Source organism: Crassostrea angulata, chromosome 3 (assembly GCF_025612915.1).
Source record: "Crassostrea angulata isolate pt1a10 chromosome 3, ASM2561291v2, whole genome shotgun sequence".
Taxonomy (NCBI): domain Eukaryota; kingdom Metazoa; phylum Mollusca; class Bivalvia; order Ostreida; family Ostreidae; genus Magallana; species Magallana angulata.
Genome location: NC_069113.1, coordinates 19,504,483 through 19,524,156, shown reverse-complemented (window position 1 = coordinate 19,524,156; position 19,674 = coordinate 19,504,483). Strand labels below are relative to the sequence as shown.

The 19,674-nt window shown below is 33.6% G+C and overlaps 2 protein-coding genes across 3 annotated transcripts; one reads left to right on the top strand and one right to left on the bottom strand.

Annotated features, from left to right (window-relative positions):
- Window positions 1-136: 136 nt before the first annotated feature.
- On the bottom strand, window positions 137-6,312 carry LOC128177522 (beta-1,4-glucuronyltransferase 1-like). The gene is made up of 3 exons (XM_052844247.1): window positions 6,243-6,312; window positions 4,053-5,116; window positions 137-353 (listed from the first exon to the last, which is right to left on the bottom strand). The coding sequence occupies exons 2-3, from the start codon at window positions 5,052-5,054 to the stop codon at window positions 162-164; spliced, it is 1,194 nt and encodes a 397-aa protein (XP_052700207.1). The 5' UTR covers window positions 5,055-5,116; window positions 6,243-6,312; the 3' UTR covers window positions 137-161.
- On the top strand, window positions 6,300-17,967 carry LOC128177515 (sushi, von Willebrand factor type A, EGF and pentraxin domain-containing protein 1-like). Of its 2 annotated transcripts, none has more exons than XM_052844241.1 (8): window positions 6,300-6,369; window positions 9,240-9,331; window positions 9,620-9,808; window positions 13,975-14,178; window positions 14,711-14,923; window positions 15,142-15,339; window positions 16,170-16,775; window positions 17,789-17,967. In XM_052844241.1, the coding sequence occupies exons 2-8, from the start codon at window positions 9,241-9,243 to the stop codon at window positions 17,872-17,874; spliced, it is 1,587 nt and encodes a 528-aa protein (XP_052700201.1). In that variant the 5' UTR covers window positions 6,300-6,369; window position 9,240; the 3' UTR covers window positions 17,875-17,967. The 2 variants fall into 2 exon arrangements, with proteins under 2 accessions (XP_052700201.1, XP_052700200.1); XM_052844240.1 differs by having other exon boundaries at window positions 14,705-14,923.
- Window positions 17,968-19,674: the final 1,707 nt, after the last annotated feature.

Genomic DNA, 19,674 nt, shown 5'->3' with positions numbered 1-19,674 from the left:
CACTCTTAACAATGAATAATCATCCCCATAAACAATTATTTTGAATAATTGAATATACAATATAAATGTGTTTCCCACAAAATCATATTTTTACACCAAATTATAGTAGCCCTTAAGAATTAATATGATTCCACAGTAAGTTTTTGTAATTTTTATTATTGCTAACATTTTCTTTTGGAGTCTGGATAAGAAGATTCCAGTACTTTTTTAAATTCTTCATAACGTTGTCGGTTTTCATGATGATCAACATCTTTTTGACTGTAGAATTTGTTCTTCATTTTGTAGCCTTTGTGAACGAGGAATGCGTTGTTCAGAACAGAAAAATCAAATCCAGCGACATGCATTTCACAAATCTGAAATATATAACAAGAGGCCCATGGGCCACATCGCTCACCTGAACAGCAGTCCCTTGTAACATTACATTTCGTAGCATATGCTTTTTCTATTTTAAACATTGAACCCCTTTCTGGGGACCTAGTTATGGTCCGAGGTTTATGGTTGGCTTGAACAACATAAATAGTAACATAGGAATGAAAATGTGAAGCACTGCGGTGGGACCGCATGTACACAACCTGAAAAACTGAACATAGCAGAGTTCCACTTCAAGAGGAATAACTCTCAGACTGTACAGAACACAAGAAAGATAACTCTTGGTTCCACTACATTAGAGTTTACACAATTTGAGGATCCTTGCATAGTAATCTCACAAACTGTAGCATTATAGTTCTCGAGAAAAACTTTTTAAAAACATTTTCAATATATCTTTCTATGTTAAACTTTGAACCCCTCTTGGGGCCACAGTATTAGTCCAGTGCTAAAGTTTTAATTATTTGGAATCTACATTATTTAAGGATGCTTGCCTAGTTATCTCACAAGCTGAAGCATTATAGTTCCCTAGAAAAAGATTTTTCAACATTTTCCCTCTATATTTCTATGCTAAACTTTGAACACCTCTTGGGGCCCCAGTATTAGATTGAGATCACGGCTTTTATAATTTCGAATCTACACTATTTGAGGGTGCTGACGTAGTTATCTGACAAATTGATGCATTGTAGTTCTCGAAAAGAAGATTTTTAAACATTTTCCATATATACCGGTACTTCTACATTTAACTTTAAACCCATCTTGGGTCTCTAGTATTAGTCCAGGGGTCACTATTTTAAAACTGTCGAACCTTCATTATCCAAGGTTGTATGCATGATAGTAATCTCACAAATTGAAGCATTGTAGTTCTCGAGAAGAAGATTTTTTAAAAATGTTACCTTTATATTTCTTTAATAAATTTTGACCCCATCTTTGGGCCCCAGTATTGGTCCAGGGGTCACGATTTTACCAATTAGGAATCTACATAAGCGAAGGATGCATGCATAGAAATTCCACAAACTAAAACATTGTAGTTCTTGAGAAAAATTTTTTTAAACTTTTCCTTTATGTTTTTTAAAATGTTTAAATTTTGAACCCCTCTTGGTGCCCATCAATTGTCCGGGAGTTACAATTTTTTTAATCTACATTATTTAAGGATGTACATGTATGCATAGTAATATCCCAAACAGTTGCACTATAGTTCTTGAGAAGAAGATTTTAAAACATTTTCCTACATATGTTAAAATCTAAACCCCTACTGGGGCCCCACTTTTTGTTCGGGGGTCACGATTTTAACAATCTTCACTATGTATACAACCTTTTGTGTATGTATTGGCATTTTTGGTGAAGTGGTTCTTGAGAAGAAAATTTTTAAACATTTTTCATATGTAGTTCTATGTTAAACTTTGAACCCCGCCTGGGGCCCCAGTCTTGGTCCGAGGGTCACGATTTCTACAATTTAGAATCTTCATTATACATACAAGCTTTTGTGTAAATATTGGCATTTCTGGTGCAGTGGTTCTTGAGAAGAAGATTTTTTAAACATTTTCCTAAGGTATTTCTATGTTAAACTTTGAACCCCGCCTGGGGCCCCAGTCTTGGTCCGAGGGGCATGATTTTTACAATTTAAAATCTTCACTATATATACAACCTTTTGTGTAAATATTGGCATTTCTGGTGCAGTGGTTCTTGAGAAGAAGATTTTTAAACATTTTCCTATGTATTTCTATGTTAAACTTTGAACCCCGCCTGGGGCCCCAGTTTTGATCCGAGGGTCACGATTTTTACAATTTAGAATCTTCACTATGTATACAAGCTTTTGTATAAATATTGGCATTTCTGGTGCAGTGGTTCTTGAGAAGAAGATTTTTAAAAAATTTTCCTATGTATTTCTATGTTAAACTTTGAACCCCGCCTGGGGCCCCAGTTTTGGTCCGAGGGTCACGATTTTTACAATTTAGAATCTTCACTATATATACAAGTTTTTGTGTAAATATTGGCATTTCTGGTGCAGTGGTTCTTGAGAAGAACATTGTTTAAACATTTTCCATATGTTGTTCTATGTTAAACTTTGAACCCCACCTGGGGCCCCAGTTTTGGTCCGAGGGTCACCATTTTTACAATTTAGAATCTTCACTATATATAAAAGCTTTTGTGTAAATATTGGCATTTCTGGTGCAGTGGTTCTTGAGAAGAAGATTTTTTAAACATTTTCCTATGTATTTCTATGTTAAACTTTGAACCCCGCCTGGGGCCCCAGTTTTGGTCCGAGGGTCACGATTTTTACAATTTAGAATCTTCACTATATATACAAGCTTTTGTGTAAATATTGGCATTTCTGGTGCCGTGGTTCTTGAGAAGAAGATTTTTAAAGACATGCACCCTAAACTTACTGTTTCGCAATTATCTCCCTTTTGAAAAGGGCTGTGCCCTTTATTTTAACAATCTATAACCCCCTTTCCATAAGGATGCTTTGTACCAATTTGGTTAAATTTGGCCCAGTGGTTTTTGAGAAGAAGTTGAAAATGTGAAAAGTTTACAGACAGACGGACAGACGGACGGACGGACGGACGGACGGACGACGGACGACGGACAACGGGTGATCAGAAAAGCTCACTTGAACCTTCGGTTCAGGTGAGCTAAAAACTGAAAGTAAAGAAGATGGGGGAATAAGATGGCGCAAATACCCATTCGGTTTAGTAGTGAAATACAATTTTAAATTTATTTTTCCCCAATTAAATCTATTCAAATATATTATAATACAACTTTGCAAAAGCAAAATTTCTAACTATAGTCAGTTTTTAATATATTTAACAAAAAATAAGAAAAAAAAATATTGTCGGAAATTTTGGTGGTATCGAACCCGTAACATAAAAACCCTAGATATATACGGTTAGCTTATGCCAGGTACTCTAACCACTGAGCCATTTCAGACACAACTGAGGCGGCTTTTTAAAATTTTATGTGTGACTAAGGTCACGAATCACCGGACTTGTATTATTTTTTCAATACATTCAGTTGTTGGGATACAAAATGATATTTTTAATGTATAGTGGGTCATCTCTCCACGTTTTTGTTGATTGAAATCAGTTTGTTTACCATTAGACCTTAATTAGACTATGAGAAAAATATGGAGCACAGACCCACTCTATAAAAGAAAATGCCTTGAAGTTCTTAAAAATTACAATATTTGCAGGTTTTGATACGTATACGCCTGTTTGAGTCAACATATTCTAAGTATTGAACATACCTACAGGTTACAAATCAATGACTCGTTAAATATATATTGTTTTAAATTATTTTAAAAAACCCATCAGATTTGTTGATACTTTAATTTTTTAGTAGTCTGTCCGACCGTGTATGGGCATTTTACACGCCTTATCCACCCATCTTCTTATTATGTGAACATACATGTATATTTTTAATGGTATCCTATATCTGTTAGAATTTTTTGAGGTAAATTTAGTATGTTCATGCACAACCACTATTTCCCATGGTTGAGCCATGTGGTAACTAGAACTGTGGATTCATGTATTTAATGGTCAGAATTGATCTTTACAGACATGTGCAAAAATGATGTTCTAATTAATTTTCATTGCAAAACACAGCATGTAGGTATTTGCAAAAAGAATATCTGGAAGGTATCTCATTTACCACAAAACGAAAAATACAATAGCATTGTGAGTTACCTGGCTGACTCTATTAAAGCCATACTGTTTAAATCTCTCCTGGTACAATGGTAAAGATGATTTAGAAGCAATGAAAAATGGCTCAAAAGGATATTTCCACTGCAACTCAAATGCTAGCTGCAGTTTGTCACTTTTTCTGAGATACTTCCATTTTTTATAATTGGTTTGATTTTGGCACTTTGGACACACATTTATGTAAAAGGGCTGAATGTTTCGGTCAGTTAAGAGGTCTTCCTTTGTGGATGGAATGTTATCGCCTTCACCTGTTTCAAACACAGGGACTACGTAGGCTGTCTGATTGCTTGCAATTTTGGAATTGATAATGTCTGTCTGGAATGAACTTGAAAGATTTGCAGAGGGCAAAAGGTCTATGTCCATGACTAGAACAAAACTAGTTGTCACCATTTTTAAGGCCAGGTTTCGAAGTATATTATGAGGATATTGCAGTTCTCCAATCTCAAAGTTTTCATAATGAGCTTTCATTGAAAGCTTCTTATCACAGTGAATTTCATGGGGTGTAGTGTTGATAATATCTTTATGACTCCAAACGGGAAAGACTAAGTGAAAAATCACTTTTCGTTGTATATCTTCATGACATTCATGTAATCTCCAAATTAAATACAGTGCATATTCGGCATCATGACTCTGAGTCAATACTGAAATGGAGATCTGTCCCTGCCATCTTTCATTCAACTGCACAAGATTCTGAAGATTATTTGAAGTGGTGTGAGTTGCAACAGCAACATCATGTGTGCCTGAGGATTGTGATTTTCTGCTTCCTAAAATATCAGGCAGGATAAAATAATACCCACTGCTGTCAGTAACATAGGCATCTCTAATCTTTCGCATTATTTGATCCCAGCCTGATATGTGATTTCTTTCTCCAACAATTGGGTTTCCCTCTTGTAACATGAGGTAAATGTGAAAAACTTGCAGAAATATCACAAGTAAAACCATAAATACTATTGCCTTCTGGATGCTGACAAAGCATTTTGGTTTCATTATACATGTACTTGGATCATCTATTATACTGGGTCCATTGCTAAGCCATCAACATGAACATCCTAAAATAAAAATATCTCCGATATACATGTAGCAAAGTCTTGTGCCCCCATAAAAAGTCTTAACAAATCCTTGACATGCAAAATTTAACCATTATAACAAATTTGAATATAACGAATTTACAAATATAGAGAAATGATTTTGAGCCCCAAATAGATGAAATTAATAAAGGAAACTTAAACATTAATAATGAATTTCTTTTTAGATTTAAAAGATAGCATTACTAATTGAAATTATACCGGTAGTTTGAATGAATTTATTTCACATAAATCCTTCATTTTACAGTCAGATAATTAAAGGGACCGTTCCAAAATGTTTCAAAATAATGTATTTTCATTTAATGCCCTGTAACGGGACGAGAGAAATAATGACGGACAAGACCGGGATTTAAACCCTATCTGGTACTGGTATTCAAACTGGTCTGACCATCACAGCCTCAATTATATATTGCATAAATAGTAGTCTGGTGAAAGAAAACAATTTACGGTATATATAATATATACATGTAGCGAATTTGTTATGCTTCTTATTACAAATTCATTACAGTATATGACTATAACGAATTATAAATGCAGCAAAATAATTACATTTGCAAACATGTTTCTATATATGAACCTATAACATTTTAATAGTAAAAGTGTTCAATTCTGTGTGAACTATTTAAGATCATTTCACAATGATTACTGCACACGCTTCTCTTTTGACAGTTGCAACATAAAAACATGGTTATACATGTATTATTAATTCTGAACAATTTGCCTGTCTCAAATGTAAATTTAAGTATTTAATAATTAAACAGCAATGTTAAAAAGTTCACTGCAATATGAACTTGGTTGGTACATGATCAAATCTTCTGACAAGCACTTCGGGCTTCAAAGGATTTGCTCACGTGACCAACCAAGTTCATATTCTGGTGAACTTTTTATCTTGCTGGTCATTTCTTAAGTAAATCCACTGGTCCCTAGGGCTTCGCTACAATCGAGTTTTACTGTAACCCCCCCCCCCCCCCCAAAAAAAAGAAAGAAATAAATAAATGGCAAAAAAGAAGGTCTTTTAAATACTGTAAAGCACAACATTTTGTGAAATCCCTTTGTAATTTGCGAAAATTCTGAAATCAATAATTAATACCTTTAAGAAATAGCTTTGTAACACCGTGTCAAATGCTTCTTCAAACCGGAAGTAAACAAAGATCTTGACACTTTTGACATGCGTAGTAGCAAACAAACAAATGAAAAAGGAAGAAGGTTTGTTCATTGTGAGTGAAGTTTTACTTATATATTGTACATCTACTGATTACTCTATCACAACCGTTTTACGATTATTGTTGACGATATCATAAGGCAATTCTTTTTTGCTCCTAATGTAATGAAAAATGACGAATGTTTTCTATTTTTAATTATGTCTTTGAGCCTATATTTAATATCACATGAAATGTATGAGTGTATAACCTTTAATATTCTGTAAAATTGAATATGGAAATTGACTGACGATAAGTACACTCGATCGCTCTAGTATTTGAATTCAATAATGTCCCTCTCAATTGTTCATCTTGTGCCAGACTGACTTACATTATAAACCTTTATGCATCATAGACTTGTGAAAAGTCCCAAGGTTTGTATATACTTGAAATTCTACGCTAGGTGTAACATATTCATTATTTCACAATAGGCTACAGAACTTCGAATATCTGATCATAGTTTAAGAATTTAACCATGAAACTTTTAATGAAGCTGAACATACTAGAGATCTATTAAAATTTCTACCAGCAATTCCCATGAATCTTTATATTTGAAAAATATTTGAATATGTCTGTCCTATAGTCTGTCTTAAGATATTTATGCAGCACATTTGGACGATTTTTATTAAAAAAACACATACCTGTGAAAGAAGGGCAATTAAAATAGTTGAAAGGGATATTTTCCAAGATAATTTCATTGACACATTATCATCTTTCACTCGGAAAAATTCACAGGAACGAAAACAGATTCCTTACGGAGATTTATAATAGGGAATGTTTACATCTTTTCTCCATTCGGAATACACTCGGAATACATCACGCAATTTTTCAACGTTATCATCCGGGCTTGCTGCAATACAAAATCTCCGTAGACATCACATTTTTTAGCATTGTATTGAAACCTGATAAGCTAACAGGGGCGTTTCAACTGAGAAATCTTGGAAATTTTTCATACTTTTGAATGAACATCGTTTGAATCCTGGGGTATTTATAAATATCAAGCAATTAAGCCAAATGTGAATCCAGAATATCTTGGGACAGAGTATAATCTTTATACTGAACAGTGGACACCCAGGTGCAATAAAATCTAATGGCATCCGGACATAAATGGGTCAGCCCAATATGAAACACCTCAGCCCATTAGAATTTTTTTTACATGCATTTTGTAATTTGAAAGTAAAAAAATTAAGGATTGAATGAAATTTGAAAGTAATCTCAATGATCTGAATGATCTCAAGATCATTTGAGAGTAAATCGTGAGAATTAAAAAAATATACATGTATATACATATCTAAGAAAGTAAGAATGTTAATTACAAATACAACTTCACAGTCCTTTAGAATCTCAAGTGTGCAGACAATGAAGTGAATAGCTTTTACTTAATATATTCACCCTTAGTCTTGATTTATAAATTTTATCCACCACTAATGACTATAATATTTTTTTTTCATATTAATCATTATAACAAACTTCCCTTTCTGAAGTGAGGAGGTGGTCTTTATTTATACTAGTGCTGAAACGAATACCATAAATCAGTATACTAATATTCGTGAGTGCTATTCGATTCGTATTCGAATATTCGTAGATGTCATGGACAAGGTATTAGGTATGTTTGATAGTTTGTATTACTAAGTGCGTGTATGTGTAGAGTCTAGACTGCTTAAACACCTCAGTTCATAGTTGACACTTAATGCAGGAGTATCCATTGAATTAGGTGCGCATTTATTTTTTATGCAAATAATATTAATATACTTATTTTTTTTTAACTTCCATCAACTACAATCAAAAGATTGATTACTTCTTTGATAATATACTGCATTCCTGACTCCTGTATGAGACCGATACGTAACTTCGTAAGTCATTCCAAATATTTCCGCCATGATATAGTGTTAGAAAGAAAACCAATAACGCTCATTACTCTGGAAATGTTCTGTTTATTTAAAAAAAAACAAATTAAAAAAAACTTTCGATGTACGTTTTGATATTAACACTCGGTAGCTCACACTAGTTCAAACTTTTAAGCAAATTATTTCTTCATCGTCCATTATGAATTGAAAAATCCAGAATGTTTGTCTTTGTTCGATGAAAACCCTGCTTTTACTTTCAATGTAAACAAGGCTTCTGATTATTTAGTGTATGTGAAATGGGCCAAGAAAGTTATGAATATAAAGTGTGACCTGTGTCACTTCCTCAGTATGCAACACACTTGAGAAGCCAAAAACAGGAGCACAAAACTGTCAAGAGTCAATTACTTTAAAACATCATGTATGATTATTTGATTGTTACTTGCAACACCTAAAGTAGTTATGACAGTTTAGAACCATTTTAACAAGGCCTTGGACTTTCCGTAGGACGTAACTGTCTATTTTTGCGTCAAAACAAGTAATAAATGACGCTGGTTTCGAGTGAAATATACACCGATTGCATAGTATTAGCTATAAAGCCAGACAAATCTTGTTGATTTCAAAGAGCAATGGCTGAGTGCCCTACAATGAAATAGACAGGCCTACGTCACATTGCTGTTTAACACCAACTACCCAAAGTCCAAGCTCTAATTGTTATAATGGTTCTATTTTGTGCTTTGAATTATAAATCTGTAAAACACTAAATTTGGGGTACAAAAAGCTAGACTCCAGCAAGAAAGCTGGAGAAAGAAAAACACAATTTTCTGGAAAAAAGTTAAGGGTCTGTAATTATTTAGCCTGGAAAAAATAGAGTGAGTCGGGAAACAGAGAGAGAGAGAGAGAGAGAGAGAGAGAGAGAGAGAGAGAGAGAGAGAGAGAGAGAGTATAATGCCAGAGGCCAAACTTTTAAGGTGCATGATTTAAGAGAGAAATCTGCTTACAAATGACTCATTTTGTCACAAAAACACTGTTTTCTCTTTGCAGGATGATGAAAGAAAGTTACTTCAGGCTTATTTTAATTACAACAGCATCACTTTATCATGTATGTTCGGGAATCAAAAATCCCTTGAAAGAAGGTGAGCTCATAAAATTACAGTTTTTAGCCAAATTATTTAAGACAGGTGAATTTAAAGATTATTTCATTTTAATCGAATTTCATATATTTGGTCAAATTATATCATTGAGTTAAAAATGCCATATTTCTTTAGTGGTATATTTTGATGTATTTTTCTATAGATCTTTTGCTTCATTCCTTTGAAATCCACTCTCATCCATCATGGTTCATGAATATTCAAATTTTCAATATTTCAAAACATGTAGTTAGAATATATCAAGAATGATGCATGGAATATGTTTTATCACAGGTTACGGTCCTGACCAAAGTTGCGGTGAATTTCCAGCTGTCTTAGATGGACAGATAGAATACAGAGATATCTATGCATTTGTAAAATGCAACAAGGGCTATGAATTGAAGGGGGATGAGACTTTCAAATGTGACCAACACTCAGGTTCAAAATGGAGCCCAGGAACAAGACCAACGTGTCTGCAAAAGGGTACTATGCAAAATAATTTAATTTAATCACCCAATCAATTAGCTAATTATCCCCTCACTCAACTTGTTGAAAAGGGGATATTGCACCATTGCTGTCATGTGTGTGTATGTGTGTCCATTTCAGCCTTGTAGCAAAGCAAGATTAAAAAAAAAAACCTGGCATGCATGTTTATCAAACTTCGTACACTTCATAAGCATGGTTAAAGGACAAACTCTATTCATTTTCAAGTAATTCTGTTAAATATTTATTAAAATTACGACACTTACAATATAAACTTTATATATCCGAAGTTTAAAAGTTTAAAATATCCAGAAAAAAATTTGATATCAAAAGTTTTTCTACAACATACTTTGGGAAAGAACTATATATGATAAGAGTTCAATTTGGCCCCCATAATTCGCCATTTTTTAAGTGTTTCGGGTACAAGAAAATGTTAACTTATTTTTTAGAAGAGTTGATATAAAATATATTTTTCATCTATTTATTTGATTTATTTGCACTCACTGGCAGTATATGACGTCAGAAGTGACGCCATTTCTATAATTCAATCAAAATCAGCCAAAAATTGACATTTTTCTTATCTATTTACGAATGGGAAATATAGAGCGCATGCTTGAACAAGGAATTTTTTTTTGTCACTGATCAGTCTTGGCTAGATACATCTCTGATTAAAATATTTTATTTGTTCAAGAATGCGCTCTATGTTTTCGAAAGGAAAAACTGCTTGAAAACAAGCTGTTTTACTCTAAAAATGCAAAAATGGCGGGAAAAGGTTGTCTTTACAATGTCATATTTCTAAATTGTGGGCACTTGAACCAAAATGATTATTATGTAAACACATCACATACATATCTGTACTAAGAAAACAAAGAATGATAGTAAAATGATGATGTTCATTTTAGGGGGCCATTTTAGGCCCTTATCATATATAGTCCTTTCATAAACTTGTAACTTGATTTGTCCAATATTTGAGCCTCTTAAGGTCAGAAGACACGTTCCTCGAGAATCTTTTTTGTATCTCCTCGTAATAAAGAGTTCCAATAAAAAATATTAATTTAATAATTACTTTAAAAATAATCAAAATTTACTTGGATTTGGTTATATGTCTAGATGGTCGAGTGGTTAGAACCGTGACCGCTCACTGCCAGAAGCGTATAGGTCGTGAGTTCAAAGCCCCATCCCGGCGGAGATATAGTTCTAATATAGTGAATTTCGCTGTGCTGTAGATGTATTTATTTTTATATCAGTAATTCAAGTGTATTTTCAAGAAGATTATATAGGATAATGCATACTCTAGTATTTTGCAGAAATGCCTGGTAAGGTACCCTAATGTTTTGCAAGAAAGCTTGTCAAAGTAGTAGTAAACCATTAACAAATTCCTGGAAAAAGTTATCTAAAATTGAGGAACGTGCCGTCTGACCTTATTTTAAGTTAAAAAAATTCAACACGCCTCAACATTATGTTTTTAGCTCACCTGAGCTGAAAGCTCAAGTGAGCTATTCTGATCACATTTTGTCCGTCGTCCGTCTGTCCGTCCGTCTGTCCGTCTGTCTGTCCGTCTGTCCGTCTGTCCGTCTGTAAACTTTTCACATTTTGAACTTCTTCTCTAAAACCGCTTATCCAATTTCAACCAAATTTGGCACAAAGCATCCTTATGTGAGGGCGAATATAAATTGCAGAAATAAAAGTCCGATCTGTATTCAAAGCGGAGAAAACCTTGAAACTGTAGAAAAAGGGGGGTGCATTTTTAAAAATCTTCTTCTCAAGAACTAATTAGTTCAATTCAACGTAGTTTAGCATAAATTATCCTTATGGGAAGGAAAATATAAATTGCAAAAATTAAGTGCTAATTCTGATTCAAATCTGAGTTATTACGAAAATAATAATAAAGGAAATGCGTGTTTCAATCAGTTTAATAGCTTCGGGCTCGGCATACGGTAAGAATTACCTACGGTAAAATGGGTAGGCAAGACTTGGTCTGAGCAAAACAAAAGATTGGCAGGTATTAATCTGCCAATCTCATTAAAATTTCGGGATATTTGATGGACCAGTTTATTTGTATTCGCTGTAAATATTGCTGCAAAATAATGCGTATTTGGAATTGACGATTGCCGATCTGCCCCGGCTTTTATTTTGCCACGGCCCGGGTTTGCATACCCATTTTATCAAGACTCGTATTCCATACTTCTAAAACGAGGTTCTTTGTTTAACTATGATGAATTTACTTGCAATGCAACCGTTCGCGTATGAAGGGAAATTTTTGAAACATGCAAAATATATTGGGGCCGATTTTGTAAATTAAGGCTAAATATTTCAATGCGTTGACAGTTTTCACACATGACGTTGGTGTTAGCTTGTTCTGATTTTCGTTTCGTTTTCATTATTTATGCTTTGTAACCTGGGAACTATCGTCTGTATTTCGTGATTTTTACGTATCAAATAAAACAGAGACTTCGGTAAATCAAACAGTTAACAGTTTACCTGCGCAAATTAAGCAATATCTGATGTAGGGGTACTGAAGTACAATTCATTCTATCGGTAATTCGGCATTATCTTTTGCGTAATGGTAGATTAATGCAATAGGTTTTGTTGAGATGCTCGGCATTTTCTCGAGTTTATTCAGTTTAAATAGAGTTTGATATCGCTGACGGAAATATGTAGGTATATACATGTATATATATGATTCATTTAGAAAAAATAAATTGTGTTCTTTATTTGTTATACATGTAGTGCATGTTTCTTGTGTTTAATTGTTACCCTACAATTTCTATTTACTAACCATATTTGAGTGTTAAGCTTCGAATTATAAGCAAGATACAGAGATTTGCTCACAATTCTATGTTTGTACACAGATCTTAAAAGCTACGGATTAAAAAAGTAAAAAAAATTGTCAAAATTTATTACGAAAATTTTCAAAGTCTGTTCTTCCAGAAACCAACTTATTGAATTGTAAACTTAACCTTTTTAGCTCACCTGAGGGTGGGGCCACAATGGGGGGGGCCACAATGGGGGTCGAAGTTTAACAAATGAATATATAGAGTAAATCTTTAAAAATCGTCTTCTCAGAAACTAATCGTCCAGGAAAGCTGAAACTTGTGTGGAAGCATCCTCAGGTAGTGTAGATTCAAAGTTGTGAAAATCATGACCCCCGGGGGTAGGGTGGGGCCACAATGGGGGTCGAAGTTTAACATGAATATAAAAAGTAAATCTTTAAAAATCTTCTTCTCAGAAACTAATCGGCCAGGAAAGCTGAGACTTGTGTGGAAGCATCCTCAGGTAGTGTAGATTCAAATTTGTGAAAATCATGACCCCTGAGGGTAGGGTGGGGCCACAATGGGGGATCGAAGTTTTACATAGGAATATATACAGTAAATCTTTAAAAATCTTCTTCTCAGAAACTAATCCGCCGGCAAAGCTGGAAATTGTGTGGAAGCATCCTCAGGTAGTGTAGATTCAAAGTTGTGAAAATAATAACCCCTGGGGGTAGGTTGGGGCCACAATGGGGGGTCGAAGTTTTACATAGGAATAAACAGAGTAAATCTTCAAAAATCTTCTTCTCAGAAACTAATCAGCCAGGAAAGCTGAAACTTGTGTGAAAGCATTCTCAGGTAGTGTAGATTCAGAGTTGTGAAAATAATGATCCCCAGGGGTAGGGTGGGGCCACAATGGGGTGGGGGGGGGGGTCAAAGTTTAACAAAGGAATATATAGGGTAAATCTTTAAAAATCTTCTCAGAAACTAATCAGCCAGATAATTCTTTATAATTGTTAAGAATTTGGCCCCAGGACAATTCTTTGGCCTCACGAGAAGGTTCAGAGTTTGATGTACGTTTATATCCCATATATAAACTATTGTTAGGGATCTTTTTGAGAACTGCAATACTCAACATATGATATGACTATAAAATCATCCTGTTTGAAAAGGGACTAATGATTATAAACATAAGAATATCCAGGGGAAAATGGATTTTATTTATACAGGATCTACATGTATTATTGTAAATTGTCCAGATAGTTTGTATCATGACTCCTTTGAGCTGATTTTATCATAGCTATTGTTCCTCAGGTGAGCGATGTGGCCCATGGGCCTCTTGTATGGCCTTTTACTTCCTCTGTTGATGTGTAACGTCAGTTTCAATTACATTGAATCCAAATCTTTCTGTTTCAGATGAATGTCCTATCCCTCCATTAAATCATGCAGATATCATGAGAAGAGAAGACCGTAAAGAAGCAGTCCTTTACTGTAGAGATGGATACGTTTTAAAGTCGTTGGCAGAGCCATTCGGAAGGTCATTTGAAGTATATTGTTACAAAGATGTGTGGTACCTCACTCCAGGAGTGCCAGTTAGAGACTGCGTAAAACGCACTGCATGTGAGTTTACCTGTAATGTTATAGAGTACTAAATGCTGAACATCATCAAGCCAAGTCAGATTTGGTAACTATTGTTAAATACATTGAAATAGAAACTTGTGTGAAGAGTACCAATGAAAATCTCACAACTGTATATTAAATCTTATAATCCTATGGAACCCTTCCAAGCCATGGGCAGTATAAATAATTTCACTCTGTAAGTGACAAATGATTACTAGTATCACTACCTGTAGTTTAATTTCTTCATATCATAAAACTAGAGGTGTAGACTTATATACACTGGTTTACATGTACTTAATATCATTAACAAAGTCTGATGATAAACTTCTTTAAAATTAGAAAACTAAGAAAAAAATATTATCAATGAAACTAGGCATTGTCTTGTATCAGAAAATCTTATGTTGGAGCAAAAAAATTTTATGGACCCCAAGTTAACAACAACATTGTATGGTTGATATACATGTATTGATGTTTCTGCAAATTACTCCAGCTTTCATTCATATTTATTCATTTTAATTTCAATAAGTTTTAGATGACAAATGTGAACAGCCACCAAAAGTACCCCATGCTAAATGGATATACGAACCAGATGAACAAGAAGAGCCTCCCTTTGAGAGGTTTTCTTTTGCTGAGGGTGACAAAATCCAGTATTATTGTGAAACAGGGTATAAGTTGATAGGGGAACCCACAGTTGTGTGCCAAGAAAAGGGGAGATGGTCTGATCTACCAATTTGTTTACAGACAGGTAAGAAAAGAAAAATTTGGCTATCAAATTTTTTTCTAATCTGTATGACATGAATTGTAAGAGAGTTGATTGTTTTTTGTAAACACGTTATGTAAATCATTTATTGATATACAAATGCAAACATGATATGAAAGAAGTTTTACATATTACTGTTTTTATAAAAAGTTAAACATGTATATGATACAACAGAAAAATGATAGACCTCTAACTATTTTTAGGTACTTCTGAACCTTGCCAAGTTCCAATAATTCCTAATGGAGAGTGTTCCTGTTGGACAACCAAGTCTAGCTCCTGTACCCATGTGTATCACTTGGGGAGAGTGGCGTGTACCTGTGACTCTGGGTATCAGTCCCTGGGTCAGGAGGTCCTCACTTGTAACAATGGCAAATGGGACCGCTACACTCCATCTTGTATTTGTAAGTCATGTTTTCACCTTTTTACGTCTCCTGAGTCACTCAGATGACCCTCGCAATTGGTCTTTGTCCTTTGTTGTGTGGTTCCTCCTGCATTGTCCGTTAACATTTTACATTTTAAAGTTTTTCTTGAAAACTACAAGGCAATTTGTGACTATTTTTGGTTTCAAGCATCTGTAGAATAATATGAATGGAAATTGTAATATTTATGACCGCACCACACCCAAGCCTCATAAGCAAGGCCAATATGCCAAATATGCAAAAAGGCCAAAGGTTTCAAAAATCGTCCTCTACACTCCCATACTTGGTGGAAAAATTTAAATGCATTGTCCATAAAGCCCTCTACCAAAATTATGAAATTTATTACATTTTTTACCTCTCCAAATATTTTCAAAAGCTATTTAATTAAATATTGTAAAATTTGAAATTCTAAACCAATGAAAGTATTCTAATTGTAACGTACTTTAATTCACTTAAATATCAACAAATGTCCCATTACCACCTTAATAGATGGTCGATATAAAAAATAAGGTTACCATATCATATAAATTAATGGTTAAATTTAATAGGTCAAATATTCGTAACATAAATGCTATAGTAAATATGTATTCTAATTTTAAAGTTATAAATATGGGTTAGATCATGTTACACAAATTTAGAGCATTAAAGCAGGGAAGTATTCATTTTGTAAAAAATGCATGTATAAGGAAAACTTTCTAGTTACAGTATTTTCATTATGACCCAACTTGATTTGCACATATTTTTATGTACAAAATCCGATTAAAAACCCCACCAAAGTTGATTTTTAATAAACTGCTTTTTGTTTTGTATAGCTCTAACTCCAACAGAAGTATCAGTGGAAGACACAACGCAGGACAACAGTCATATGAATACATTGGCTGTTGTCATTGCTACTGCTTGCAGTGTGTTGGGACTACTTTTAATGGTGATGGTAATTGTCATTCTTCGTCGCAAGAAGCCATCCCACCATCATCACCAGCGCTTTTACGATCAGGGTACCATGCCCCCACCATACGGACGGGTATACCCCATTGATGAACACGACAGAGTAGCTTTAATAGGGTACGAGTCTGCTAGGCTACCGACCTACGAGGAAGCAACCAATGACACTGCCTCCCAACAGGTAGCCAGCCCAAGGTCAGCTCAGGAATTTAGGCCTTTACCAAATATTCCATTCCAGCTTCGAAGTCCAGCTCTTCCAAGCATTGATAGTACCAGCAGACATTCCGTGATAACCACCACCACAGGGAACGCCGAGGTGTTCGGTTCAATAGATACAGTCAATTTTAGCATGAGCGACGCCTCCACTGCTGGAACAGTGGACACCATGGATAGTCGAACCAGTCGCCCCTCCCACGGATCTCGCACCGCTACCGCAGGCAGTCTGGAGTCCTCTAGAGAGAATTTGTCTTCAGAGGGTAATTAGATTTTAATTAATGTACATGAATTTCGAGAGTTCGAATTTTGATAAACAGAGGCTTTTAAGGTATCTCACTGGTCACATTTAAAGTTCACTGCACACAAGTATAACTTTATTCATTTATCACAGAAAGATTTTTATTTCATTATTACACAACATTCCTAAAGAAAATCAATTTAAAACTAATAAACAGGCAAGTTTTTCAGATGGTTTTCAAAATAAAAATTCAAGATCATGCATTCTTTGAAAGTTGATAAACACTAAACATTTTATCATATTTTTTAAGCAAACAAACTCAACTTGATATATTTTAAACATACATTAGGCCCTGTTTAAATTTACTTATAGAAATCAATATTAAAGAATTTTATTATCTTTTAGCATAAAACTATGCAAATATATAGAAAAGTCTGATTTTTTTTTTTTGGCCAAATGTTGGAAGAATTTTATCTTTGAAGCCCTCTTTCGTAAAAACTACATCAATGACACTCATGTTTTATTATGTCACTTGCATACTTAAGTCAAATCCAGACAAACTGGATTAGATTTTTTGAAGTTGGATATTCAGACAAATTTTATTTTAAATCATTACTATTGAAAAATTATCTTGTACTTAGTGCAGAAATGCCATAAACAATCATGTGAATTCTCTTAATCAATATAATCAATCTGATCATTGCATGTACATAATTTAAAACAATACTTGGTGTACTGATAAACATTCTAATTGGTTAGGTAAACTGCCGATATATGTCAATACAGCACAAACTGCAATTTTACTGCAACAAATGTCAAATTACATGCCCACTAACTAACCCAGAGGGATAAACACTGACCCCCCCCTTTTCTTTTTATTTTGTTGTTGTTGTATGTTTTGTCTTCAGATTTCAATAATATACTTTGTAAGAAATTCTTGCTACTTGCAACCACATTGAGGAGTGAGATACCTTAATACTCAGTGTTAATTGATGGATTGATTTAACACCTGTTTTAATTTCTCTATTTTTACAGATGCACCATTACTGGAAAATAATACTTTACAATTGAACACAGAGACTCAAGATGAAGTTATAGAAGAAGAAAACAAGGAATCTTAGATATTTCATCATGAATCTATAGATTTTGTTGGAAGACATTGGACTATCTATTTATAGTAGTTGGATCTGAGAATGTGCATTCTATATGATATTTCAATACATTTGTAGTAAAAAATGGTTTTTTTAAAAAAATGATTGTATGTTTACTGTCAGAATTATTCCTATAGGGACTTCTGTGATAAGAAATTAAATGAGTGTTGTGAAAATGTGTGTACAGTATGTAGAAATGATATTAAAAGGAATGGACTGTTACAATTTTTTTTTCAGAGATTTGATTTTTTTGTTCCCTTCACAAATTGGTGCTTTTTTGTTTTTAAAGAGATTTTTATCATTTATAAGGCATTTATGTTGAATTTGTATCAATGTATACAGAGGGTATTTTTGCCCCATCATACTTGCAATTATCTTTTCGAAACAAAGTTGTGTTTAAAAAGATATTTAATACGTTATATTTAAACTGATTGAAATTAGACCTGTTTGTAATTTGCCAACTAATGATGATTTTCAAAAGGACAAAACTAAAAGGGTTAAATTAACAAATACATGTTGCTGTACACAGTATTAATTTACATTGTACATGCATCGTAACGTATTTATATATTCCCGTACAGTAATAGACTCTGCTCTTCCTTCCTGGTTCTTTTTTAAACTCAACATAATTGAAAGGATTAGCTGTTTTCATTAATTTTTAAAATGTATAGGCACAAGAGAGGAAATACTTCAGTTTTTAAGCATAACTTTTGTGAATAAATGTTCATCAGTGAAATATCCACATAATACACCATATTTTAATCTCAACATAATTTTGTTTGTACTTAGTGTCTTGTTGTCCTAAAAAATGTACATGTATCTACTAGATAAAAACTTGACATCAAAATTAACTTATCATTATTTAAATGTGTATAGAAATTATTAAAGTGCTGTTTTCACCTTAAAGTATGTGTATTATAACGGAAATTCCATGAAATTATGGAGTTTGCTTATTTTTGACAATCTTTTCTCTCAAAACAATGATATGTAGCCAAGATCTGTATTTGAAATTTTTCCGAGTGAAGATCTCTACTCTTTTAATAGATCTAATCTATTTCCATTATTATTCCACCTATTACTTTGTGTAATAAATGATTATATTTACAGTCTACTGTGTTTTTCCATTAAATCCCGTGATTTTTAAATGCCTCTAAATGCAACACCTATTCACTGCGTATGAATTTACGAGTAATTTACATAAGTAGTTCTCAAACAGTGATTTCTATGTTATCAGTTAAAAAATGGATTTCATGAATGTTGTCAAAACACCATGTTTTATAATTATCAACAAAAAAGTTGACTTTATTGTTAAAAGCAACATTTCAAGAGTTATTTATCATGGATTTTATTTTCATGCTCGTCGATCTCATCTCAACAGTCTATGTGAAAACCAGTTTAAACCGGTTTTACAAAACAGCTGTTCTTGCTGTTACTTATTCACTCCCTCCGTGATCTGCACTTTATATCGATTTATTTAAGTAAACAATTGATTTCTTCAGTAAGGGAATGTAAATATAAGCATTGAATGATTTATTTTTGACGTTGTCGTGTCAATAACTGCTGTCAGATGAGCAGACAAATTATCATAACGCGCGTTATTCAATTTGTTTGCTCACCTGACGGCAGTTATTGACACCACGACGTCAAAAATAAATCATTCAATGCTATAGTATATTTACTATTTTTCTTATCATTCCAATTGGCACTACTATATAGTAAAATATATGAAACTGAAGTATACAGGTCACTGAGTTACATTAATGTTTTATT